Below are 27,791 nucleotides of genomic sequence, written 5' to 3'. Positions count from 1 at the left end.
TGATTGTCTTGGATAACGCTGTTCTATATTCTAATAGGATTGCCAGGGTTGTGGAGCCCATCTTTTCCACAGTTGAGATCGCTGATTTTAAGATGGAAGCAAAATGAGCAGTGTATATAAAGGCATAGACGCAGGTGAAATCATCACAATATGCTTGAAGATAATACTGTTCCTCAACAGGAATCCCTACCATCCAGTTCAAGGGCACCAGCACAGCCACTAAGAAATTTGTAAAACATTTATATAAATTTTTAATTTATTATCATAGGACACTATGATGTGGATAGCACCTTTTTTTAGTCTATAAATGAAAAAAAAAACTACTTATGAATTCTCTAGATTCAGTTATTGGCATGTTTTTAAGTTTATTTTACAAAACATTTTTGTTATATTTTTTTTATATGCATAGTTTTTGCCAAAGCCCCAAGTCTGAGTTAAAAGGAGAGGTGATCTATTCATCCTCTATAGGTATGTCACTCTGTTATTGGACATAATCAAATAAAGTTAGGTTCAGAATAGTTAATCAAAGCCATAATCTTGGTGCTTGTCATGATAATTTTGGTGGAACTCTTAGGTATAATGGCTAAATATTAAAACAATGAAAAATATAGGGATGTATATAGAAAACTGTTTCTAATTCATTTCTTAGACACGACCTCATCCAACCCCATTTTCTGCCACATTACTGTTATGCTGCAAACATACACCCCATTGCAAATGGGGACCCCCACTTTTCACTTGCTAGATTAGTGTTTTGTCTTAGCTTGGCAGTAGCTTTAGTCTTTAGCCTTTGCTTGTGAGAAGGGTATGCCTTGTCAATCCAGGATAGGGTGAATGTTGAGTGACAATTAAAATGTCTTAGTGGTGCTATGTCTTGTCCTTAGGGTGTGATCAAGTCAAGAACTCAACTTTCGAGTAGGATATTCATGAACAAACATCAGGGCTGAGGATTGAGGTTGAAAATGCAAGATGTTGTCATAGAGTCAATGTTGCAAAATGTTGTCATAGTTGTCAAAAAGTGTGAGCAAAATTTGCAAAAGTTGTCAAGAGGATTTAGGTTTGAAAAAGGATAAGTGTTGAAAAATGAGGAAAATTTCGAAAAATCTGAGGTCATGACAAGGGAAAGTCCTTGTCAAGGTCGGATTTTCTGACCTTGACAGGATAATGGAGGAAGTTTTGTGAAATTCATTGGATAAAATGCAAAAGACAAGTGCAATCCTTGTTGAAATATGGAATTCAAATCTCAAACACGGATTTTCAACTCTCAAATCAGATGTTTGCTTAGATGTTTTGCCAAAGTCCTTGACATCTCCTCCTTAGCACTTATGTTTGTCCTTGATCAAAATCTAAGTGTGCCCTCCTAGTCCTTGTTCATCATGGATTTGCACCTTCCTAGTCTTTTTGTCCTTGGACGCCTTGCATTTGTGCCTAGCACTTTTTTCTTGCATTACTTGGATCAGCACCCTATTTTGTCCATGGATCACATTAAAATGTGCTAATTCATTTGTCCTTATGCAACTTAAAATCTTGCTCAGCTTTTTGTCCTTAGCAACATCTCAAGGCCGCCTAGAACTTGTTCTTGTGCACCACAAACGCACCTATGTTTAAGTCCTTAGTCCTTGCTCCACATGAAGGTGCCCTCAAAGATCAGTCCTTGTCCGTGCCTCAATCCCGCCTAGCATAGTCCCTTGCCCTTGAGCATATTCAAATGCTGCCCTTGTCTTTATCCTTTTGCATCATGGAACAGCACTTAAGTCTAGTCCTTCACATCCCTTAATTTGCACCTATGCTTATCCTTCATATCCTCTGAATCCCGCCCTTGTTCATAGTCCCTATGCATCACTTGGAAAAACTGCCTTACCTTGTTCTCACATCCATGAAAAGCCAACCTGCACTTGTCCATGGCAACCCCTAAAATCTGCCCTTCCTATGCTAGTCCTTATTCCTTACTTGGATTGTCCTTATACCCCTTAAAATTCTGCCTAGACTTGTCCCTATTCATCCCTAAATCCCGCCCAGCAGTCTAAGACTGTCTTCATTTTTTGCACAGCAATCCTTGATCACACCCAATCTGCACCCTTGCAGTCCTTGACAAGATGAGAAATGTGCTCCATTGTTCTTATACTTATACACATCCCACCTAGGAAGGGTTTGAGCTAAGGTAAGATGGCCGACTTGGTCAAAATGAGGAAAATTTAAATTATCTTTGAGGAAAACAAAGATTAAAGTTGGCTGACTTCACATAAAGGTACAATAATTTGAAATGCAAGAACTCAAGGAGATATGAGGCTGGCCGACCTGATTATGGCCTCATCAAAACGTGTGAGAGCAGGGGTAGAATAACACATGTGGAGGGAAATAAAGAGAAGTTAAATTTGGCTGAAACCCCCCCCCCCTTGTTAAGTGTTAAGTGCTAGCATGAAGGCATACAAAGGAGAGATTACAAAATCAGTTTTGCAAACCAAAACAATTCACAGTCAGATCAGAGCAGATGGAAACAAACTAAAGGTGAATCCTATCAGGCCACAGGTGAATAGCAAGGAGAAAGGAAAACAGATTTCAAAATTTGAGCATTGAAGAAAAGGAGGAAAGTCCCTAAGTGTTAAAGAACTAAGACAGGCTAAAATCAGAGGTGAATTATGAGGAAAAAATCAGTAGTTTATATGCAGATCTGACTGATTTCTTCACCGATTTTATCCATTATCAGATCTCAAAACTGTATTTTCCAAATGAAAGTTGCCATTGTAATGTCCCCTACCTGATTAACATAATTAATCTATTTCAATATACTAAAATTGATTGAGAGACTAATCATGAAGCCAGTCATTGTCATTGTTCAATTTATTAGTTATCAACAAGTGCTTATTTATCTTCCTCATTAGATGATTAATTTCATTATTCATAGTTCTTAATATAGACATCAGACCCTGCTACTACTTCAGTTTTAAGGGAGAAGGGTCTATGTATGTTACCAATGCGCCCACAGGCTTATATAATGAAAATATCTTTGATCTGAAACGGTGATTGCAGCCAAACAGGCTTCTGCATGCTCATCGCGTGTCCACCGTCATCATGGAGTTTGTTGCACCTGTCGTGAGCTTGATCTTTGCATCACTATTTTCTTCCATGTGTGCGGCATGGTTGCCACCTGGAGATCCCCGTTTTTCTGTTGCAACCGCCAGATCACGCCGGCTTTTTCTTTTTCTTCATTCGCACCCTATGGTTTCGTCACGCAACGCCTCCCACAGCCTTCCGCCCTCGAAAGAAACAAAGGCGCGCTTTTGAAATTTCCCCGGGCTCAAAACACCTCTGGGCTTGTGCTTTATCGACACATTGCATGCTAGCGGGCCTTTTAGAGCCTTCTTCTCCCTTAGCTTTTGAGAACCCCGCGGTACCGACACGCGGCACCCCCGCGCGCCTTCGGGAGAGTGATAAACAGTAGGCTTGCTGAAAACCGCTCCATGCTGACACGTAGAGTGCTCGTACATACTCTGCGCGAATAGCAACAAATTGGTCTTGACTTGGAGGGATCATAACTTTCTGCTCGATGCTCGAAATCTAAGCCGCTTACACCGTCGGAAAGGTCTTGAGAAGATCTAGTTTCAGTCCCTTAACACTATGCCTTCGGCTATTGAGTTAAAGGACCGAGAACAGTTTCAACCCCAAATCTCGCTCCGAAGGCCTCCGAAAATGCAAAATACTTAAACATAGACAAAAAACCGGAATTGTGGATTTTCGGTTTTCTCACCTCTAATTTGCACGGCTCCAGATCTCTTTTGGACTGATTTTGACATGTCTCGACCAATGCCTCCAAGCATAATTCCCTGAAGATGTAGATTTTATCTATAGTTCTTGGCTACTCACGGGGACCTCTGCCTACAGAGGTTGAACCCAAAATCTCTAGTTTCAGAGACCAGAATGCATTATTCATGCCAAAGGGGAGCTTCCACCATGCTGATTCGTTCCAAATACCTCAGATCGGCTTTCAATGACGAATCACAAGGGCACACAAATGTCAACATTATAAAACCAATAGCCTTGGTTGTCCATTGGGCACAGAGTCACTAAGAGGATCCACAAAACGTGTGCACTACCGCACTTTGAGGAAAATTGGAAACTAAAACATGCAGCACTTCTTGGAAAGGAAAAACATCTAACTACTATTTGCATGATCTCCACAATTTGAAATGAAATTAAACAAAGCCATTAACTGGCTTACCAAAGTAGCTTCCCCTTCTAACCAAATTTTGATGCTTCACATGTTCTTGGACAAGCAGCCACAAAGGAAAAAACCATAAGCATCCAACAAACTGTTGGAATGCCTCCCACAAACTGGGAATAAAAAAGCCTACCCATTTTCGAACGTTGTCTTCCTACAGTGAATGAGTGAGCTGAAGCTGCTCTCCTTGGTACTCATCTTCATGCTCAAAGGCAAGCATGACCAGGGGCAACTTGCAGCTTTCGAGCTGAGCTAGATGTTGAATGGGGCCTCCTCTTGAAAGTGCCAAGTTCAAGCAATGAACATTGGATTTCCTGTTATACTCTGATTCCTTGATGTCTTGTTGACTAATAGGGGTCAAACCTGATGGCTCATCTGATGGTATGGAAACCTCCTCTTGTTGTGCACGCTCATAACAATCCTCCAGCTTAGGAGATGATGGCTTGATGTCAATAGATGATCAGAAAGCTTCTAACTCATCCCAAAATAGGTCTTCATCAATATCCTCTTTGCTTCGCTCCGCAACAGAGATCACCCCTACTCACAGCAGTCCTCATGATGATCTATAAAAGCATCAAGCTCCTCTTGTTCAACTTCACAAGCTTTCTCATATTCACGTGATCCGCTATGCTCCTCAACATCTTGCTTCTTTAAGACTTTTGCCACAATAAAAATGGAAAAGTCTATGGTCAACAAAGCAAGGAAGTTCATCAAATGAGAGGAATAAATCCTCTTCTTCATTTCGCTCCCTTATCTAGTTGATGCCTTACTGCTGTAGCTGCTCACCTTCATTTTCCTTTGGTGCTAAGGCCAGTTCTTCAACCTTGCAAGCATATAGAATCTCACAACTAGCAAATTGCTCCTCTTCTATTGTCTGTTCACGAGACCAATCAGCCCTCCAAACAACAGGTCCACCCTTGAAAAGTGAAATGGTATCAAGGACAAAGAGCTGAGGGGGAAGGATTTTTCGCAAAAGAGATTCAAGGAGTTCATCAGAAGGCATCCCCTGTTTGATGCTTGGGGTTTCAATTCTAGGAGCTCCAGTGGCTAATTTCCCCTCTCGCATGAGTTACTTTTCCATGGTCACTAGTCGTCTGACTCTTCTTCCCTAGCAGAAGCTTGCATGGCAAGGAGCTGCTCTTGCTGTTTTCTCTGAGCCTTGTTGTTTTCTCTGAGCCTCAACCTGTTGCTGCTGAAGCTGGGCCTGGTGAGCAAGCTGACCTTGTTGTAGGCAATATTCTTGCTCCTCCTCAATAGCCTTCAACTGTACTTGGAAACTCATCATTATTTCTCCAACTCTAACATTTTCCACGTTCCTTACATTTTGATGCTGGGGGAAGGTGTTGACATGCTGATGGGAGACACAATAAGCCTCTTTCGGTTGCTGGTAAGCATATGAAGGCTGCCAAAAAGACTATGCTGGGGTGGGCGGGAGGCAAGCGTTAGGAATTTTCTCATAACTTGTTGTAGTAGGGTTATATGAAGAAAAGTTGGAAGCATAGCCAACTTGATATTGTTGATAGGGAGGTGGAATGCTTGCATTTTCATGGAAAGGAGGTGGAAACATGCACCGTTTGTAATATCCTTCCATACTAAAGCATAAGGAAAACAAAAGATCTGCAGATAATGTTTTGAACAAGAGCAAAAGGTCTACTCAAAATAGAGAACCATGTACATATCAATTAGAATCACTCAAATGATAACCTGCAAAGTCGCCAGGTGCTTGCAGAATACCTCCTTGAGGCTAGAAACGTTGAAGAATGCACTGAATCTCCAGCAGACAATGCAATACTCACGAAATTTGGTCCCACCAGGCGTGCCAGAAAAATTGTTGATTACTAGAATTACTTCCAGGAAAACAGCCTTATGGGAAACTCAGTGATGGGGGACCTATGCGTTCTCATTGAGTAACCTTTGGAATTTTGGAAGTCGGTTCTTCATTCATTGAGGGGGGAGAAAAGGGAAGAAGGAAAGTGCTAAAAGAAAATCTACTCTAAAGCGATACGCTGAACTGATTTTAAGGCAATAAGGGGCACAGAGAACTTCAAATACATGCCATTTTGAGGCCCATTCAACAATCTACATGCCCAGAACCATAATCAAGATATAACCAAGATTCCTTTTAACATAAAGCAATACACACCACGCATCCACCAGATAACAAGTGCAAAAACATAGTTTAAACGGCAGAGTCTTAGACATATATTTCTAAAGTTCTATCAGAATTTCACAGGAGCTCAAAAAACTATCAAATGCACACTGAATAACAGCAATCACAAAGGCCGTAGGCACAGTTTGATTATCTTGTCTTCAGAAATACAAAACAACAGATTTAAGGCTAAATTCCTATAGAATACCAGTCTATCTTTTTAAAATAAGTTTTGAACCCCTTTTACAATGCGCCCACAGGCTTATATAATGAAAATATCTTTAATCTGAAACGGTGATTGCAGCCAAACAGGCTTCTGCATGCTCGTCGCATGTCCACCGTCATCATGGAGTTTGTTGCAACTATCATGAGCTTGATCTTTGCATCACTATTTTCTTCCATGTGTGTGGCATGGTTGCCACCTGGAAATCCCCTTTTTCTGTTGCAATTGCCAAATCCCGCGAGCTTTTTCTTTTTCTTCATTTGCGCCCTCTGATTTTGTCACACGACGCTTCCTGCGGCCTTCCGCCCTCGAAAGAAACAATGGCGCACTTTTGAAATCTCCCCGGGCTCAAAACACCTCTGGGCCCACGCTTTATCGACACGTGGCACACTAGCGAGGCTTTTAGAGCCTTCTTCTCCCTTCACTTTTGAGAACCCCACGATACCGACATGTGGCACCCCCACGCGCCTTCGGAAGAGTGAGAAGTCATGGGCTTGCTGAAAACCGCTCCAACCGCTCCATGCTGACACATGGAGTGCTCGTACATACTCTGTGCAAACAGCAACAAATTGGTCTTGACTTGGAGGGATCATAAATTTCCACTCGGTGCTTGAAATCTTAAGCCGCTTACACCGTCGAAAAGGTCTTGAGAAGATCTAGTTTCGGTCCCTTAACACGATGCCTTCGGCTATCAAGTTAAGGGACCGGGAACGGTTTCGACCCCAAATCTCGCTCTGAAGGCCTCCGAAGGCCTCTGAAAATGCAAAATATTGAAACATAGACAAAAAACCGGAATTGTGGATTTTTGGTTTTCTCACCTCTGATTGGTCTGTCACCTCTACACGACTCCAGATCTCTTTTGGACTGATTTTGACATGTCTCGACCAATGCCTCCAAGCATAATTCCCTAAAGATGTAGATTTTATCTACAGAGGTAATGCACCAAGATAAGAGATGTCTCTCCCCCTGCCCCGAAATGACACAAGAAATCAATCAAAATACCATGGAGATGTAGAAACTTCAATTGTATAAATGACACCAAACATTGAATGCCAAAAGGGAAGAAGATTTTCCACAAATCACACTCAAAAACAAGTTAACAAAACATGTGTGAGGGAAAGCCACAAATACACACCTAACATGAAGATAGGAAGACATACACAACATGCATAGTCAAAGAGAGGCAAGAATGATGATTTCAATTCATTCACAAGCCACAAGCCAAACTTACAGTTGTAGCATGCAGAAAAATAACAAATCCTCAAGAGAAGTGAAAGAGTAGAAGATAGGTAAAGCTAGTAGGGAGAGAACCTTTTACAATGAGGCCTAACAACCTATTTATAGCAAACTGGTTGCAAAGAAGAAACCAACGGTCAAAGAGGGGAACCCTAACTCTAGCATGTAAAGGAGAAAGTTAGTTTGGGAAGATGGGGAAGTTGCCAAATCTGACATTATAGTGCATGCAAGAAACCTAACCATACCCTGGCAAGGCAATCCCAAGAAGAAAAGTACATCTAGAAGGTGGATTGCCTGACGATCCACTATTAGAGCATGCAAACCTACCATGAAGACCATCAAGCGAACATAAATAGGCATTGCCTTGAACTCCACTTGATGGTAACCTACAAAATGCAATAAATGTGCCCCTATAGCTTCATGAATCGAAATAGACAAGTTGCAGGAGTTAGTGAAGCATTAAGATCCTTGAGGGTTGATCACACCATCTAGAAGTGTTGTTAGTCATCGAAAGTCGGGTATCGGACCTTCAGAAAATTGTCACTAATAATGAGGAGTCAGAAACCCCAAAGTCCGAAAGATCAAAGGAACAAGAGGGAGGTGGGAGAAGGATTTAAGGTTTTGGGGTTTGATGAAACAATCTAATGCTTACCAAAAGAGTAAGGATTAGACCAATTCCTTGAAATCTAAAATCCGACAAAGGGTTTTTGTATTTTGGGGTTCAAGGAAACGGTTAATGCTTACCAAAAGAGTTAAGGGTTAGATCAGTTCCCTGAAATCCGAAATCCAACAAAGGGTTTTCATATGTCAGGATTTGGAGAAACGGTCTAACACTTACCAAAAGAGTAAGGGTTAGACCAGTTCCTCAAAATCTGAAATCTGGTAAACAAAGGGTTTTCGTATTTCGGGGTTTGGGGAAACGATCTAACACTTACCAAAAGTGTAAGGGTTAGACCAATTCCCCGAAATCCGAAATTCAACAAAGTAAGGGTTTTCGTATTTCAGGGTTCAAGGAAGCAGTCTAACACTTACCAAAAGAGTAAGGGTTAGACCAATTCCTCAAAATCTAAAATCTAACAAAGGAAGGGTTTTGGTATTTCGAGGTTTGAGGAAATAGTCTAATGCTTACCAAAAGAGTAAAGGTTGTTGTCCCTGTAGGGTGTCAAGTTAAGACATTGCATAAATGACCGAAGTACACAGAATATATGGAACTCACAAGTGTTTTATTGATTCATAATAAGCCAGTACATACAATGATATCAATATGTTCGACTACAATAGCATGTCCAAAGACTGGAAACAGATACAATATAAAGGAGTTTGGTCAGTTACCCGGTGCCAACTGCCAACAACCGACGGGTTAACTGCCGATGCTAACACAATTTAACTTAATGCTTAATTACCCGACAACAAAAGTTAGACCAGTTCCCCAAAATCCGAAATCAAACAAAGTAAGGGTTTTTGTATTTCAAGGTTCAAGGAAATTGTCAAAGCTAACCAAAAGAGTAAGGGTTAGACCATTTTCCCAAAATCTGAAATCCGACAAAGGAAGGGTTTTTGTATTTCGGGCTCGAGGAAACGGACTAAAGCTAACTAAAAGAGATAGGGTTAGACCAGTTCCCCAAAATACAAAATCAAAAATCCTTTGGGAAAAGGGAGGGAGAGTAGGTCAATGGACTCCGAGGTATTGAAGGCAAGATACAAGGATGAAGGGAGAAGGCCCAAAGTCCGCCTCATGACAAAAGAACACTTCAGCATTTTCCTGATTCCATGACTTGGTGCTTGATCAACTAGGGCCAAACTAGTCCATAGAACGTATCTCTAATCGGTTCTCACTGATGGACCAAGGGTGTAATAAAAAGGACAAGAAGACCTCTATATAAGGCTTTGCCTTCTCATTTGTAAAGGTTAATAATGTAATAGTTAATAGTTGATAGTTAGCAGTTAGTAGTAGAATAGGAGGAAGCTGGAGATTGTTGCTAAGACAATGTTGAAATCAATACATAGTTTTCATTGAAGTTATGGTGGATCTTTGTGTTATGTTCCTACATGTTGCATGGTTTCTTGTTACTTCTCAAAGTTAGTTGAAGTTCATTGATTATAATGGAGAAATATGATATTTGGTGGAATTCTGGTTCATACCATTTTGAATTTGTTGATTGCAAATTGCAGTGTATGGTTAATCTAAACCTAATTTCACACTAGTTCAATTGTGGATGTTCATTTGGATTGTGTCAATAGTGAGTATTTGGATGAATGCTTACAATATGAAAAACTTCCGTTACATTTGGAGATCGTATCAATTGTGTAGTTGTTTCTTCATGGTGAAGCAAGGCTTGATTATAGAATCCATCTATCTAGGCATCATCTATTATCATCATTGTCCTTAGTTTTCGATTAGATTCTCTAAACCCTAATCCTTTTGTCTTTTTTATTTTCCAAGTCAGTTAAGTGTTCCGTGTTCCCACAAAACAAAGTCCCTTTGCATTACCAACAAATCACATCATATGCACTGAGTATATCCAGCATCAAAGTCAGTTGTTTGCATTGTAAACCTTGGAGTTGCCTTATTTGATCACATTGTTTAGCATACCAGGTCTCCTTGTTCAAGAGAGGATAGAATACTTAGTATTTTATTCTGTGATTGAAGTGTCAAAAAAAACATCAACAATTGCCATTTGAGTTTCCATTGTGTTTCCCATTCCTTATTTCTAGTAACATAGGTGTGTGCAGGGTGGTGTATTCTGAAGAGACTTCGGAGGTATGTAGAATGAACACAAGAATTACTCAAAAAGAGAATGACAAATCTACTGTGTATCCTGTATTTTAAAATGTACCGCAGTGTATATGTGGAGCCTATGTATATCCATTTCTATCAGACCAACCTCAAAATACTCATAATTTTGAAGAAGATCCAATTATGAAAAGAAGCATAGAAACCTCCAAGAAAGAACCAGGCTGATAGACTCAAAAAACAAGGCCTGGTTACCAACTGATGTGTGTAGGATAATGGATTCTGAACAGATTTCAGGGATGTGTAGCAGGAACACAAGACTCAGTCAAGGAGAATGACACATCTAGATAATCACAAGAAAATAAATGATGGCTTACATTAGAAGGATGTATACATTTTGTAAAGGTTTCTCCTCTCTCACTGCCACCTATAGGTGCATGAAACTTTTGGTGCTACTTAAGAGTGGTAGTTATAAGTTGACTAATCACTAGGTGTTACATAATGTTATGTACAAAACATATTTCACAACCCATCATGACCATGATAAAGTAGAGAGCAAAATGTAAAAAAGGTGCTAATCATCTAAGTAGTTACCTTCAAGACAATGTTCTTTGTATATTGAGTCCCATATTCTTCGAGCTGAAGGACCAATGTACCCAGTGTAACGTTCAGGATTTAACTGAAGATTTACATAGGTCATTTCAGCTGCAAAAGCACAAGAGAACACAGTTTAACTACACTGAAAGCATTAGAATATTTCATAACAAGATAAGCTAAGTAGCATAATCCTTACAACTTTACTGATGATGAGCTATCAGTCATAAGTACTTATAGAATCTTTATTTATCATAACAAAGAGCAACTTTGCTAGATGTATTAGAAGCGAGTTGCCAGATGCAGAGAACTTTCCATAAAAGTAGCTGATCACTATTTGTAGTTTATATCAACCAGCATCAATAGAGAAATGTACTCACTGTAAAATGATACGTTAAAGGCAATTATTCTTACCATTGTCTGTCTCATCGTCATAGGTCCAGGGGTTGTCTGTTTCTGTCCAACCCACAAATGCTTTACTATCAACAGTCCGATCAACAGTAGCCTGTGGCTTGCCTTCTTGACACATTAAATCATCACTAGAGAGACGACCACTTGGTCTTTTAAATGTTTCAGGAAATTCATTGTCGGGACACTCACATACACTGCAATCTCGAAGGTGGCACATCCCATCATCAGGCCAGAAAGGGCAATCACACCAAAGCCTTACCTAAATGCAGCAGGCAATCCAAAAAAAATTAATGAAAGAAAATGTTGAGTAAAAAAGTAGATGTGTGCATAAAAATATATCCAAGACAAAAACTCCAAGAAAGCAAGCTAGTTCGTGTATTCAAATGATTCTATCTCAAATTAATTTAATCAATATTCAGAAGGCTGCAATGTCCAATCCCAATTATTAACATACATCACTATGCATTTGAATCAGATCAAATTAAGAAACAATTGATGATTGATAATACATATGATAGTTAACATACTTAAGCCTCAATTCCTTACTCTCTTCTAATCATCAACCCTGAGGAGGATGGGGAATTACTTGTCATAGGGCGCTTGGAAACCAATCTACACGTAGGCTCCCTAAGGCTTCAAGACCCCGTCCATATCCCATCTTGGGATCACCTACCTTGTGAGGAATTATTCCACCTCTCCCTAACAAAACCAACCTATCCTCTTAAGGGGCAATAGCGAGTGATTAAGGACTCAGCTATGAGTATACTAACTTCTCATGTATTATGAATATATATGAAATTAAGTATGACGGTCATACATATTGCAGTCTATATTAATATTACTATTAAATTCTGCATAAGAACATTATCAGGCTTCATATATTAAGCATAGATATTAAGCACATCCCACGCATACCACCAAGAACAGTGACGTTACTGCCTGTAACTTAATAACAGTTCATATCTGATATGATCCATGGTGATGTCACTGGATACTTTTGATTCCTTTCCTTTATATCTCTCAATGTGAGAGAGAGGTCACACTTCTTCATCATGTATGCCCTTTCAACATTAGCACCCTTTGAAAGAGTGCAACTCTTCATTATTTCTGCCCTCTGAAAGGGACACAACCTTTCACAATCAGATCTGCACTTCTTATTTAAATCAGATCTCCACTTCTGATTCCCAAATTATTCCACCTTCAAATGAGCTCTCCTCTCCCTTTTATACCTCATATTTGGAGGAGTCACAACTGGTCATTTCATCCCTTTTGACCATTCAATAGCTTTAGTCAAATTTCAATTATATTCTTTTATATTTTAATTTTATTTGTTTGTATTTTAATTTTATTATTATTCATTATTAAATTATATTTCAAAGTGGGGACATTACAAAGGCAGATAATTATTATTTTTCTCTTCCCACATGGGCTATAGCCTATAGGCATATAAAGTATTCAACTTTGTTTTCGGTACAAATGTTTTAGTGGTTAACCCATGTCTTCTTTATAAAATGATAAGATCGGAACATGGGATGGCACAAAATTATGGTTGGAAGGTGACCTTTAACAAAGATCAGAATTCACAATAGATGTTGTGCTGGATGGTGTAATACATAAACTTGCTTGCAAATAAATTTTCTTCTCTTGGTTAAAAAAAAATTTAGGAAAATCTTCTAATATTCCACTTGACCTCTTTTAAGGAATCCTGTAGTAGAACTGGCCATTGATGTTTCTGTGGAATTTTAGGCAGCAAATACATTGAAGAAACTAAGTCGCTTACATGAATGCTTCATGCTCTAAGACAAATTAGGAATGTAAGGCTTATTTGCTAAAGTTTCATTGCACTATTGCTTGTGAAGAAAAAAATTAAGACCTGCATGTCAGCCAGAAGGAGAGTTTCTAAGAGGCAACTTGTTCATTTATTCTCTTGTATATATTGAGGTTGGTAACTATGAAATTTTTTATGGTCTCTTACTTCGTAGAACACATGCATCCATATTTATCTTTGACATCTAATCTAGCGAGGAATACTTTCAAGAACAATAATCTTCTTTTTCTGTTCCACACTTAAAGTTGAAATGAATTACTTAAAAAAATAAAAGCAAGTTTATTTCCTTGTGCTCTTATGCCTGATAAGAGTGCCTATTTCTCAGATGTGAAGAACAATGTTGTTGGCTTTTAAAAGAAATTTTTTATTTAGTTTGATGGAAAAACATTTCTACACACAAACAAGATCAACTCTGCATTAGACATGGCAGGAATTACAAATGCAGAACGTTACAGAGAAGCTCCAATTTGCATATCAACTTTGTATTACTATTGATGTTGTAACACTGCCAAGTACTGCCATACTGCCATAGTTGTTGCCATGTGTACAAGTGACAAGGCAAAGCTAGCTCAACCTTGATGGATTAGCTAGACAACTCAACGACTGTTTTTACTACATGCTAGCAACAACGACCTAACTACAGATGATCCCCATAAGTGTGGCCAGCATGATTGACCAGCTCACTGATGCTTGCCAACCAAGACCAATACCGAAAGCAAAAAGGTCAGTTTTAATCTCCATCTAATTGCTTTGGTGATCCAGAAGCCTACAAGCGTAGCCGTATGAGGATGAGAATTTTATTGCAATCATACTTGTCTACAGCTCATCTTAATAATTGTTAGCTGCAGTATATAGTCTCCTCTGCTCTGGTTATGAATGTCATGTGGCCTTCCCATCCTCTTAAAAAAAGCTCCTCTAGTATTTGGAGTGCTACAAGACAATTCTGTTTACAATCATCAGATGAATGAAAACTTCTGTTTAATGTATTAATGAGAAGGAATATAGCTGTTTGCTGAGCATGATGTGAGAAAATTGAGTCTTGCTGTTAAGATATGAACATGTACTCGACCACTTGTTTCATATTTAAGTCTCTTCATGTGTAATTTACATGGCTTATTGTCTTCCCTTAAAATAGCACAATTATTAGTGATGAATTGTTGATTGCTTTAATACTTCAAAAAAGATTCTTATTCATCCCAAGATATGGTATTGAGTATCCCAAATGGACTCTCCATTAGGAACTGATGATGGAAGGAAGCTAGCGAATGTTGAAAAACAGCGGCATCATCAATTGCAACATGGCCATACTCATCATCCACCAAGAGAAGATCATCAAATCCATATCATTATGTCCTTGTTTCACAAAATATTAGAAAGACCATCCCTTTGGTGGAAACAAATTGTTAACATGATGTACTTCATGGATATGTGTAGCACTTCACATTCTGAAACAAGATAGTAAAGCAGCCATTAGGTGAACTAATATTTCAAAGCATCAAAATTCAAGGGAACCCACTGACAAGAATTACCCTCAATGCATGTAGCCTTTTACATAATGGTTTCGTTGTTCTCCAAGCAATTAATGTTGTGTAAAGAATCTAAATAAATCATCAATGCTAATACGAAGTAGTCTTAATAGATTTAAATTCCACAAAACAAGATTCGTCACTCTTTTTTGTCAATTTTCTTTTACTTTTTAATTATTTTCACTATTTTTTCATACCCAACATATTTTTTTTATTTGAATTCATTTTTTTCTTTAGAAAATGTTTAGAATCTTTAAATTAGATTAATATTTTATAGGTTTAAACTAGTCTATATTGATTTAAACTAATTTAGATTGAAAATATTAACCAATTGTGCTTTCACTTTGTATGTGTAAGTTAATTTATAATGGCAAATAGAGAAACTTCTACATCCGGTTCAGCCTTAGGCTCCACCCCTTCTATGCCACTGTGATGTCACCATCCTAGTCAGGGCTTTAGAATTGATGAGTTAGCTTATTTCTTGGACCCTCGTAGGCTAACAAGGTATGGACAGAGGGTCATGGAGACGGTGGATGGAGGATGATGTTCTTCAGTTCAGTGTTGGGTTCAGTTCAGGCTTTGTTTGAGCAGTTTCTAACTCCGTTTGAGAGATTTGCTATTTGTAGCATTTTGGCTATTTATAGATGGGAGGTTGGCTATTTTTAGATAGGCCCCTGGTCACATGGGTTTTGTGAGCTTTATCTCCAGCTTCTAACGGTTCATCTTTTGGAGTCATATTGAGAGAGATATTAATTTTTCAATGAATTACAGGTTATATTTAATTAATGACATTTATTATAAAGTCACATTGACTTTTTAATAAAATATTTCACTTAAATTTATTTAAGTGGCTTATTTATTTTCTCGATAGTTGGGCGCCCATATTGAAAAATGTTTTGCACTCATTAAATTTTTTATAACCCTAAGAGCAACCATAATTGCAAATCGTGGGTTTTTGCATAAAGCCGCCCCTTTTGAGAAATCAATTTCATTGTTGTTGAATACTTGATATCTCATTTCTCTCTGGGTTTTGGAGCTTGAGGGTTTCAGACTAGATTCTTCATTGGAGAGCGTCCATTCTTCAATGCATGGTAATGGTGAGACTGTGAAAGGTCAGTTGAATTGTTGCAATTGTGGTTGGCTTCATTCAGAAGTCAAATTAGTGATTATTGCAGGCAGATCTGACTTCTTCAGGCAGATCGGTGATGGGAATTTTATTCTTTGTTGTTGTTGTTTCTTTGTTGGGCGTCTCTTTTCCAAGACTTGCAATTTGCTCATTTGGGCATCCTATTTGGGCGTCTAGTTTCTTAATAAGAGCAATTCTGAATTGTTTCCAGAATTAAAAAATCAGAACTTTGTAAGTTGCTGATTGAATCTTTTTAATTCAATAAATTGGCTAAGGACCTACGGGTATACTTCAAAATTCTCCAATTTATTGTTTCAGCTGATTAATTTCATGTATTCTGTCAATATGTGTTGAAAATTAAAGAAACCCTTTCTGCAACTTCTGTCTATTTCTGAAAGACCATCTCTAATAGTCAAAAAAACACAAAAAGAATAATAAATTACAGCAGGTTGAAGAATTGAACCAGCAAGGGTTCATCACAACCACCACCATTGTTTGTAGGCACTTGTCTTGCAAGAGCTAGAGACCCTACTTGGAAATATGGCTATCAAGGACCAGATCTTGGATCAATTTTTTGCATTAGATGCAAAAAAGTATATCGTGGAGGCATAAGCTGTCTCAAATACCATTTGCATGCATTACTCGTCATGATGTCAAGGGTTGTCCTAGGACCACTAAAGGAATAAAAAGAAAAATTAATGCCCTACTTGCAACCACAGAAGAGAAATAATTGCAAAGGGAGAGGGAAAACACAACCATGGCCACATCCATGGATACTTCTCAAGGTGCTCCAATCAACCTTGAATCAAATGAAGATGCACTTCAAGGCATAGTGGGCTCTCTTTGTGGTTCAAATATCCAAAACAAATCAACCACCACCACTTCATCTACTTCGAATATAGTGCCAGCAATAGCACCTACACACGCGCCATAGTGTTTTTTTGTGCACAGAAACACACTTGGAGCACAACATGTTACATCCCTCTTTCTTAATTTTGGAAAATGCTTATTATGCTTTGTTCTAATTAATCTATGACATTTTTTATTCTTCTATGAATGAATTGCTATCAAAAGGGAAATGATTTCTAGAGTTATTTAAATTAGCAACATATTATGAATTTGACAAAACGGTTAAGATGTGACTAACTAAATTTTCTTGTAACCAAGTGTTTTTAGGAACCTCAACACCCTCAAGAGGAAGGGAGAGTATCATCAAGGAGAGAGTCGCAGATATTAGAAAAGAACATTGCCATTGAGTCCTGGGTCCGGTTAACTGAATGTTTACTTTGAGCATCTTGGCCTTGGTAGAGTAAGGTCTGTACAACTTTATTGTTGATTTTGACCTAGAGTCATCTTGTCACCCTAGTACCATCAGGTAGTCAAGTATCCTTGGTCTATATCTATTTTCTTGATGATGAGTATTCTTGTTATTTGTCTCTTTTTATTGATTGGTGTATATAGGCGTGTGTGTGTGTGTGTGTGTGCCATTCATAAGGTGTGTGTGGGTGGGTGTGTGTGTGTGTGTACCATTCAGAAGGTGTGTGTGTGTGTGTAAAATTTTGCCTCTGTAGGCAGTTTTATTGATTGATGTGTTGAGAAACATATTCATACCTGTTATCACAAAAGCTTGCACCCATGCTGAGTTATCAACTCGGCAACCTTGTGAAACATGGAAACCCCGAAGTGTGGGACCTCGTGCAAGGGGGTTGAATCTCCGAAGAAGGTTGGCTTCCTTCTCAATCTAGGTGCAAGTGTTGAACTAACTCAACACTTCAAAACTAACTCTTAAGCCTATCCTAACAATTTGCAGAGGTAAAGGGAAGAGAGAATGCTTGAAATGAAAGGAGGTGATGCACCAAGAAGAGATTGTTTCTCTCCCTACCGAAATGGCACAAGGAACCAACTAAAAAAAAACCCAAGAGATGCACAACTTCAACTGCATAAGTGACCCCAAATGCATGTATGGAGGTTAGAATTTGCTAAGTGTCAAGAGGGGAGAAGGATTCCCGCAAGTCACAGTTAGAAAACAAGTTAACACGGCATATATGGAGAGAATAGCCACAAAACATACACCTATGATGAAGGTAAGAAAGCATACACAGCATACATAGGTTGAAAGGAGGCGAGAATGGTGATTTTCAATTTATCATAAAGCCAAAAGCCAATCTTACAGTTGCAAAAATGCAAAAATAATTACAAGTCTTCAAGAGAAGAGAAAGAGCGTAGGAAAGCTCAAGGCAGCAGGGAGAGAACCCTTTACAATGAGGCTTAACAACCTTTATATAGAAAAATGGTTACAAGGGTGATCATGACCCCTGCATGTCAGTCTGGAAGTGCAAGGAAGTGCATGCACTTGACTTGTATATGCAAGCAACCTAGCCATACCCACAAAGGGCAATTCTGAGAAGGTGGATTGACTAACCCTCAAAAGCCAGGCATGACATAAGTCACCAAGCATGGCCCCATACCTCCCTTGATGGAAATCCTACCAAAAACATTTAATGCACCCTTGTGGCTCCAAAAAAGAAAGTGCACAAGTCACCAAAACTATCGAAGCATTAAAAGCCTTGATTGTCGATCACGCCATCCGGAAGTGTCACCAGTCGGAAGGAAGTCCAGAGACTACGGAAGTTAGGACTCCTGAAGTGGGAAGACAAGGGAAGAACTTCGAAACCTCAAGGTTCCGGAGCTCCGTGATAGGAGAAAGGAGGGCAGCAAGGAACCTCGGAACCTCGGGGTTCCGGAGAACTAGAGAGAGAAGACAAAGGGGGAAGGAATTTCGGAACCTCGGGGTTCCGAAGTTCCGGAGAGAAGAAGGGGAAACGACGAAGAGAACTTCGGAACCTTGGGGTTCCGAAAGAAAAGAAGGAAGAAGGGCCAAGAGGGAACCTCGAGGTTCTGGAGTTCCGGGGAAGGCAAAGGAAAGGAATTTCGGAACCTCGGGGTTCCAGAGTTCCAGGAAAGGGGAGAAGAAAAGAAGGAACTTTGGAACCTTGGGGTTCCGAAGTTCCGAAGAGGGAAGAAAAAGGACAAGGAACTTCGGAACCTTCGGAACCTTGAGGTTCCGGAGTTCCGGGGAAGGCAAAGGAAAGGAATTTCGGAACCTCAGGGTTCCAGAGTTCCAGGAAAGGGGAGAAGAAAAGAAGGAACTTTGGAACCTTGGGGTTCCAAAGTTCCGAAGAGGGAAGAAAAAGGACAAGGAACTTCGGAACCTCAAGGGTTCCGAAGTTCCGGAGGAGGAGGGAGAAAGGTGAAGAAGAGGAGGGCCTAAGCTAGGGAAGGAACTTCGGAACCTCGAGGTTTCGGAGTTCCGGAGAAACTGGAGAAAAGCTAAGGGAAGGAAGGGAATCTCGAAACCTAGAGGTTCTGGAGCAAAAAAGAAAGCGGCTAAGGCAAAGAACTTCGGAACCTCGGGATTCCGGAGTTCCGGAGGGGAAGAGAAAAAGAGGGCCTAGGAACTTCCGACAAGGCAACACTTCAAAGTTCAAACCATGATTCTATTGCTTTTATCCTTGATCAACTGGGGCAGGGCTGGTCCATGGAACAAATCTCTGATCGGTTCTGACTGATGGACCAAGGGGGTCATAAAATGACAATACCCACACACGTACAATGATAATGTACGTGTATGTTTATGAATATATCCATTTATGTTTTGTTGTGTGATAGCATGCAAAGTATTGCATTATCGACTAAGCCTTTTATTTTGGAGACCACCGACAAATAAGTCAAGGTGGCCACCATCTTCATGGCGGAGGTCTTCTTGTGTAATTGGTGGACATTGTGTTTTGGGCGCCGGTGCTTAATCACCAAGCTCGCATGGCATTAGCACGACATTATTATTTATGTTGCAATCAAACCAAGGTTGGGGGTGGTTGTCTTAGTGATATGAGACATCTTTGTTGTTGCTTTGCAATTCATTCAACTTTTTTGTTTCCGTGCTTGTTGAGAATAAGAGGTTTTGTGGACGGCAATATTGAGTTGATGTTGTGCGTGGAATATAGATTCGAAGCTCTGTTGCATTGAACAATACCCAAGCCGATTGCTTCGATCTCGCCGAAAGTCTTGGCATTCTCTATCAATTCACAGGCAAGAGAAGTGTTCCTCTATTTCTGTTTTCTTGATTATCTGAAGCTCGTTCTTAAGTCTATATTTAGTGATCACATCAAGATTGTATGGCAATGAATGCTTGACTAGGTGAAGTTGTAAATGAGTTTGATCTTGCTAGCTAAATTTGATTTGTATGATATTTTTATGAAGCATCGAATAGTGATATCATTGCTTCTATCTTGCCGAAAGTCTTGGCATTCTCTATCAATTCACAGGCAAGAGAAGTGTTCCTCTATTTCTATTTTCTTGATTATTTGAAGCTCGTTCTTAAGTCTATATTTAGTGATCGCATCAAGATTGTATGGCAATGAATGCTTGACTAGGCGAAGTTGTAAATGAGTTTGATCTTGTTAGCTATATTTGATTTGTATGATATTTTTATGAAGCATCGAATAGTGATATTATAATGACAAGGATCTTTGACGGCATACCAATTAATGGTATTGTTGTAAAGTGAACTGCATGCTCATTATTTGAGTCGTGAAGCATGTGAAGCTATTATTTCCCTGTTGAGATTTGATAAAGGCAAGCCGTATTCCTTGTTCGTACTGTTATGTTATATCATGGTTGATATTAGATTAAGGAAGTTCGTATTCCTTGATTAGTACTATTTCGTTATACCATTGTTGATGTAGATCAAGGTTGACCATGTCCTTGGATTAGCCTAGTCCTGATATTTTTGTGTTGTTTGTGGTTGGAAGCCAAACTTAGTTTTGGAATAAGTAACCATGAGCAGCTTGATATAACCATCGGAACCGGGTCCTAGTATGACAAATTCAGCACCCTAAACTAAGAAAGAACATATGTTAGCCTCTCCATGATTGGGTTAAACCATTACCCCTTTTCAATTAGTTTATCGATGGTCGGTTGGACCCTTCAGTAATTTACAAGTATGAAACTCTTCTTTAATAGGCCAAGTAAGGGTGGTGAACATGGACTGCACTCTACGTGCTTATTATGAAAGCTTGGCTAAGGTGGTGCAGCAATCAACATGCATCTATCAGTTCATAAGAATCAAATACACCACTATACAAAGTGTCATGCAAGTTGGGGGGTGCCTATAGTGTATGACCAATTAGTCAGTGTAGATTCTAAACACCAAGCTCAGAGGTTCATTGGCATTTGTTCTATCCTCTATTCGCTTCCCTCGTGAAGGGTTTGGCCCTCCTAGTAGGAAGTGGCACGATGGAGTTATGTCCGTGGTTGGGTGGAACAGCTCTTGATGATGCTCTCCCTCTCCCTATTATAATGAGATAAGCATCTGTTCATTGGAAAGTTCTTTACTCTGTAAACTCTTAAACACTTCTCTCTCTTTACTTTAAGATATGAAGTTGTTAGATGTTAGTTAATATTTCCTTTATGCTGAAATGGTTAGTTAGTTGAAGTAAAGTTAGTTATTAATGGTTTCAATTTCAGCCGAACATGAAAGAAATGAATTTCTTTTACTAGAATTAGTAAAAGTTAATATATTTTTCCATTTTTAGAATTTTTGGTTCTTACACAATCATCATTGGAAGCAATTGAGTGGAACGGCAAGGTGCATGAGCGTGCAAACATTGTTATTGGAAATTATTTGGTTACTTAAACAACATCCCTTTCAATGTTGTGAGTAATTGTTATTGGAAATTATTTGGTTACTGCATTGACCGTTATAGGAGAAGGCTACAAGGCGTCTTCTCACAAAGACTTAAGTGGCGGGCTAGTTAATTTAATTTTTTTGATAATTTATATTTAATTTTAGACTAAAGTTATGTTCTTTTATTTATAGTAATTTAGGTTTATTTTTTGTTTAAAAATTAAAATTTCCTTAATTTCACTTTGTACATGTAGGTTACTCGTGAATGCAACTAAGAGGGCAAGGGTAGTGGTAAAAGATCAAAAAAAGGACTGGAAAATATATGACTGCATTATTCTTTCTAATGGGTGGACAGATGGGAAAAATTATACCATCATTAAATTTTTGGTAGCTTGCAAAAATGAGGTGGACTTTTGAAATTGGTGGATGCCTCCAATAAAGTCAAAAATGTGTAAACTTTGTCTTCAAATGTTAGAGAAAATTGTCATGGAGGTGGGAATAGAAAATGTGGTGCAAATAATAACTAATAATGCAACAACATATGCGATGGCTAGGAGAATCCTCCAAGAGAAACACAAAACACTTTTTTGGTCACCTTGTGTAGCACATTTCCTTGACCTTATTTTGGAGGACATATGCAAATTTGATTGGGTGACACCAATTGTAGATGATGAAAGGAGCATCACAAAATTTATCTGCAATCATCGTTCGGTTCTTCATTTGATAAGAGATCACACCCTAGAGAAAGAGTTGGTAAGATCGAGTGTGTTTGCAATGATTTTCTTTACATTGCAAATCACTCTTGGTTCATTGACAACTTTGAAACAAATGTTTGTGATTCAAGCATGGCTAGACTCATCTTATTCTAAGAAGCCTGAAGGAGAGAGGGTTGTATGCATAGTCTTCAACAACCTTTTTGCACAATGAACTATAGATATTGTGAAGGTAACTTCAAAACTTCGAATTTGAATTCAAATTGAATATTTAAATATTTTTTATTTAAACCTTTCATTAAAAATTTGTAACTTTAATCTCTTTGTATTTTTAAATTGTAGGTGTCAGAACCCTTGGTTAGAGTTCTCCGATTGGTAGATGCGAATCAAACCCCAATGGGGTATCTTTATGAGGCCATGGAGCCTTCAAAAATTATTACAAGGAGGACCGCCTCAAATTTGATCCTATATGGGGGATTATTGATAGGAGGTGGAAAAATCAACTCCGCACAACCCATCCATGCAATAGGGACTTCCTCAAACCTAGTTTTTTACTTAGATGCCTTCTCAGATCCTAATGAAGAGGTTATGGAGGGCCTCACTACATGCATTCAGAGGATGGCACCCTAGGTTGAGGTGAGAGACCTCATTGTCAATGAATTGCAAAGTTATAGGGTAGCAAAGAGTATGCTCTTTTTTTCAAAACTAGCTAAGCGAGGAAGAACCACTCAAACACCAAGTATAAAATTTGGAGTCTTTCACATGCATCTTACAAGTTACAAATTTCAAACTTACAGGTTAACAGATATTGATAATTTGATAAAATATATTTTGACTTTGCTTTCTAACTCTTCAATATTTTATTTTGTAGAGTCTCAGTGGAAAAATTGGGGTGGAAATACCCCAAATCTCCAAAGATTTGCCCTCCACATCTTATGCCAACCTTGTAGTGCATCCAACTCTGAGCACAATTGGAGCTTGTTTGAGGCCATCCGCACAAAGAAGAGGAACAAATTATTTCAGAAATGCCTCAAAGGCCTTGTCTTTGTGCAATACAATCTTCAATTGCACACAAGAGAGTTATAAGAAATATCAGGTGATCCAATTGATTTGGATGAGATAAATCCTTACAATAATTGGGACAAGGCAGGATGAGCAGCCTCCATTGTTTTCGAAGGAGATATCCATGATTTGGAGAGGCAAGCATTGGAGGAGGAGGGTGCAGTAGGAGATTTGGGATTGAATGACATTGGTGAGGTTGAGGAGGATTCCTTGCCACCAGCATATACATCCAAGATGGAAGTTGAGCCATAGCTTGTCATGCCAAGCAAGGCAAAAAAGCCACAACAGACTCCTACGACTAGACCCTAAAGTCAAAAATGCAGAAACTTTGTCTTCAAATGTTAGAGAATGTTATCATGGAGGTGGGAATAGAAAATGTGCTGCAAATAATAACTCATAATGCAACAGCATATGTGGTGGCTAGGAGAATCATCCAAGAGAAACACAGGACACTTTTTTGGTCACCTTGTGCAGCACATGTCCTTGACCTTCTTTTGGACAACATAGGAAAACTTGATTGGGTGACACCAATTGTAGATGATGCAAGGAGCAGACAAAATTTATCTACAATCACCCTTGGGTTCTTCATTTGATGAGAGATCACACCTAGGGGAAGGAGCTCGTATGATCAAGTGTCACAAGGTTTGCAACAATTTTCTTAACGTTGCAAAGCATTCTTGGTTCATTGACGCCTTTGAAACAAATGTTTGTGAGTCAAGCATGGCTAGACACATCTTATTCAAAGAAACCTGAAGGAGAGAGTGTTGCATGCATAGTCTTCAACAACCTTTTTGCACAAAGAACTACAAAGATTGTGAAGGTAACTTCAAAACTTCGAATTTAAATTCAGATTGAATTTATTTTTTTTAATTTAAGTCTGTCATTATAAATTTGTAACTTTAATCTTTTTGAATTTTTAAATAGTAGATGTCAAAGCCCTTGGTTAGAGTTCTCCGATTGGTAGATGAGGATCAAACCCCAATGGGGTATCTTTATAAGGCCATGGAGCCTTCAAAATTTATTACAAGGGGGCCTTCAAAATTTATTACAAGGGGGACTGCCTCAAATTTGATCCCATATGGGGGATTATTGATAGAAGGTGAACAATCAACTCCACATAGCCCATCCATGTGACAGGGAGTTCCTCAACCCTAGTTTTTTCTACTCAAATAGCTTATCAGATCCCAATAGAGAGGTTATGAAGGGCCTCACTACATGCATTCAGAGGATGGCACCTCAAGTTGAGGTGAGAGACCTCATTGTCAATGAATTGCAAAGTTATATGGAAGCAAAGAGTATGCTCTTTTTTCCCGAGCTAGCTAAGTGAGGAAGAACCACCGAAACACTAGGTATAAAATTTGGAGTCTTTCACATGCATCCTACAAGTTACAAATTTCAAATTTACGAGTTTAAAACTATTGATAATTTGATCAAATATGTTTTGACTTTGCTTTCTAACTCTTCAATTATTTATTTTGTAGAGTCTTGGTGAAAAAATTGGGGTGGAAATATGATGCAGGTGCATGTTTTGTTCATCTTATGCCAATCTTGTCGTGCATCCAACTATGAGCGCAATTGGAACTTGTTTGAGGCCATCCACACAAAGAAGAGGAACAAATTAGCTCAAAAACACTTCAATGACCTTATCTTTGTGCAATACAATTTTCGGTTGTGCACAAGAAAGGTAGAGGAAATATTAGGTGATCCAATTGATTTGGATGAGATAGATCCTTATGGTGATTGGACAAGGAGGGTGCAGCAAAGATTTGGGATTGGATGACATCGATGAGGCTGAGGAGTCATTGCTTACAGTAAAAAATCCTCGGATTATATCACATACCACAATGCTGAAACAAAATGCAAAATAAACAAAAATTAATAGAAATCAAGGTAAAGATGAAACAATCATATATTTAATAACTCCTACATATGAACAAAAATAAACTGACAAAACATGTAGTTTGTAATTTATATTTATACAGAAACTGGAACGTAAGAGTACCACGACTAGTATATAGTTGGAACAACTTGTACACAATTTTATCAAAACCCATACTATGTATATATATGTATATATATATATATATATATATATATATATATATATATATAAAATAACAGCCCCTTTGTCATCCCCTGCTGTTCAAAAAAATGACCTCAAAAAATTCAGTCCCCAAAACACATAGATCTGAAAGCATATTTTTGCTATGTAATTCCCAAGTTCGATTATAGGCTGCCTTTGGTGCAGTGTGACGTACTCTTAGAATACATAAGAGGTATCAACTCAGGCATTGTTAAAATTTATCACATAATTTTTATACTGCGACCTCAGCGAATATTCTTACGATTGGTTCATACTAAAATATACCCCAAGTTGTTGGCCAGAGCCTTTGTGTAAAGTAATCTTAAAGCGTATTTTCGAGATTTACAGACCTATGTCATTCTCAAGTATACCCTACAACCCTTACACCACATCTCCACCCTGTGCCCACTTGCAACATATGTGCCTTATTGCAACACAGGAATTTAAAATTTGATCACTCTTGCAAATGTCCCCATTATCAAAATAAAATACACCACGACCCCTTGATCACAGAATTACCAAATTAATAATATTTTGGCAACCAGAAATGAACTTGAGATAAATACAGAATTATGTGCCCACCTTGAAATAACGAAAGAAAGGGGTTTTAGTAAGTTCTTGAAGTACGGGATGCAAGACCTCCTTGTTAAGGGCATCCACAGTTTCGTAGTCGCAACAACAATCTTCCACGATACCGCTTAGCTTGTTTTGACTCTGCACTAGATACAAAAACTAAAGTTATGCCCACACGTCAGAAACATTGTTTTTATTGTATGAAGAACCAAACATCTACTGATTAACACGATAAAGTTGACACATTTTACACCAAAAAGCAGCCCAGAATTCAAACTACTGGGGCACGAAGTGGCTGGGGATTACTGTACATAGTTAGTAAAACAGTCCAACAAATTTAATAAACTATGCCAAAATAGTAGAACAATAATTAATAAAACAGTCGAACAAATCTAATTATATATGAAAAAATAGTAAAGCAATGATCCAACTTACCTGACAAGTGCAAACCTTGTTAGACAAGGACGGTAAGGAAAATGTAGGGCCTATGCGTAATACAGATGCAACGATACTTGCTGCAATAATCCCAATTAATGCTAACACTATCCATTTGATTCGTCCCCATCCCACCTCCCTCTTCCTGTTTTTTTCTTCCTCCAATTCTGATTCTCCCATCCCTCTAATTTTTAATCCCCAAATTGTATTACGTCAATATCCTCCGGCACCAGTTAAAATATCTGGATTCCACACGCTCTCAACAGATTATTTTATTTATCTGAGTACCTATTGAAAGAAATACAACTGTCCTCCTGCCATGAACAAATTTCACCAGACGCCTATTTCTTTAAGTGGCATAGAAGAAAATCTCTTTACACTGAATTGAATTGAATGCTTGACCGATCGAGTTACGCGGTGAAAATTGAAAGCTGTACGAAGTAATACGGTGTTATTTGTTTGAGTTTTGTTCCAATTGAAAAGGGCAAAAAGGACGGGCGGCGCCCACAAGTACTTGAAACGGACGGCGATTTCATACAAGTTCAAAGGCCGTCGGGGACGGGGCCAGGCGGCGGCAAAATGACGGTTTTGTTCTTTATTTGATTTTAAATAAAATATAAACATATTAATTGTTATTTTCTATTTTAAAATTATTTTGTTTTATGTATATTGTTTTTAATAAATAATTTTTAATTTATTGTTGAAAAGTTATCATTATTTCTTAATTATATTGTTTTGATTTTATTTTTATTTTTTAATAAATTTATTTGTATTTTTTTACTATTTTCTATTTAAAAAATAAATGTATATTGTAAATAGTTTTTCTTAATTTTTTTTCTACCATTACAATATGAGACAATTTATGTCATGGAGTTATAGTGAAGGGGACAATTTTTAACTAGTGATTAAATTTCAATACTTAAATTCAATCAAAAATATTAAATTTTTCTTAAAAAATTATGTTTGAAAGCTGTAATATTTTAAAGATTTGCACAAAACAAGTTTTACAAATAATAGGAAAACAAATATTTTCCTCTCAATTCTAATTGGACAAGATATTCTATTACAAATCTTGTTAAAGGCAAAAAAGAAACCTATAATAAGAGTAAAATGAGTGATGTGTGGCCTTGAAATCTTCAAATAACTACAAAAAAGCCATGAACTTTTTAGGTGTTAGGGGAGAGGGACCAATA

At 38.3% G+C, this 27,791-nt stretch overlaps 1 protein-coding gene across 2 annotated transcripts in view; it reads right to left on the bottom strand.

Annotated features, from left to right (window-relative positions):
- LOC131053251 (endoplasmic reticulum oxidoreductin-2) overlaps positions 1-27,096 on the bottom strand; it is an 82,179-nt gene extending 55,083 nt beyond the window's left edge. The window contains exons 1-4 of one of the 2 annotated variants that reach the window (XM_057987869.2): positions 26,599-27,096; positions 26,173-26,304; positions 11,570-11,825; positions 11,156-11,266 (exon numbers count right to left, since the gene is read on the bottom strand). In XM_057987869.2, coding sequence (XP_057843852.2) covers positions 11,156-11,266; positions 11,570-11,825; positions 26,173-26,304; positions 26,599-26,778 — 679 coding nt within the window. In that variant the 5' untranslated portion in view covers positions 26,779-27,096. The remainder of the gene's footprint in view (positions 1-11,155; positions 11,267-11,569; positions 11,826-26,172; positions 26,305-26,598) is intronic. The other variant, XM_057987868.2, reaches the window with a different exon arrangement.
- Between the last annotated feature and the right edge of the window lie 695 nt (positions 27,097-27,791).

The sequence above is a fragment of the Cryptomeria japonica genome, chromosome 9 (genome assembly GCF_030272615.1).
Source record: "Cryptomeria japonica chromosome 9, Sugi_1.0, whole genome shotgun sequence".
Taxonomy (NCBI): domain Eukaryota; kingdom Viridiplantae; phylum Streptophyta; class Pinopsida; order Cupressales; family Cupressaceae; genus Cryptomeria; species Cryptomeria japonica.
The sequence above is the reverse complement of the archived record's forward strand: the minus strand, read 5'-3'. Positions and strand labels throughout refer to the sequence as shown.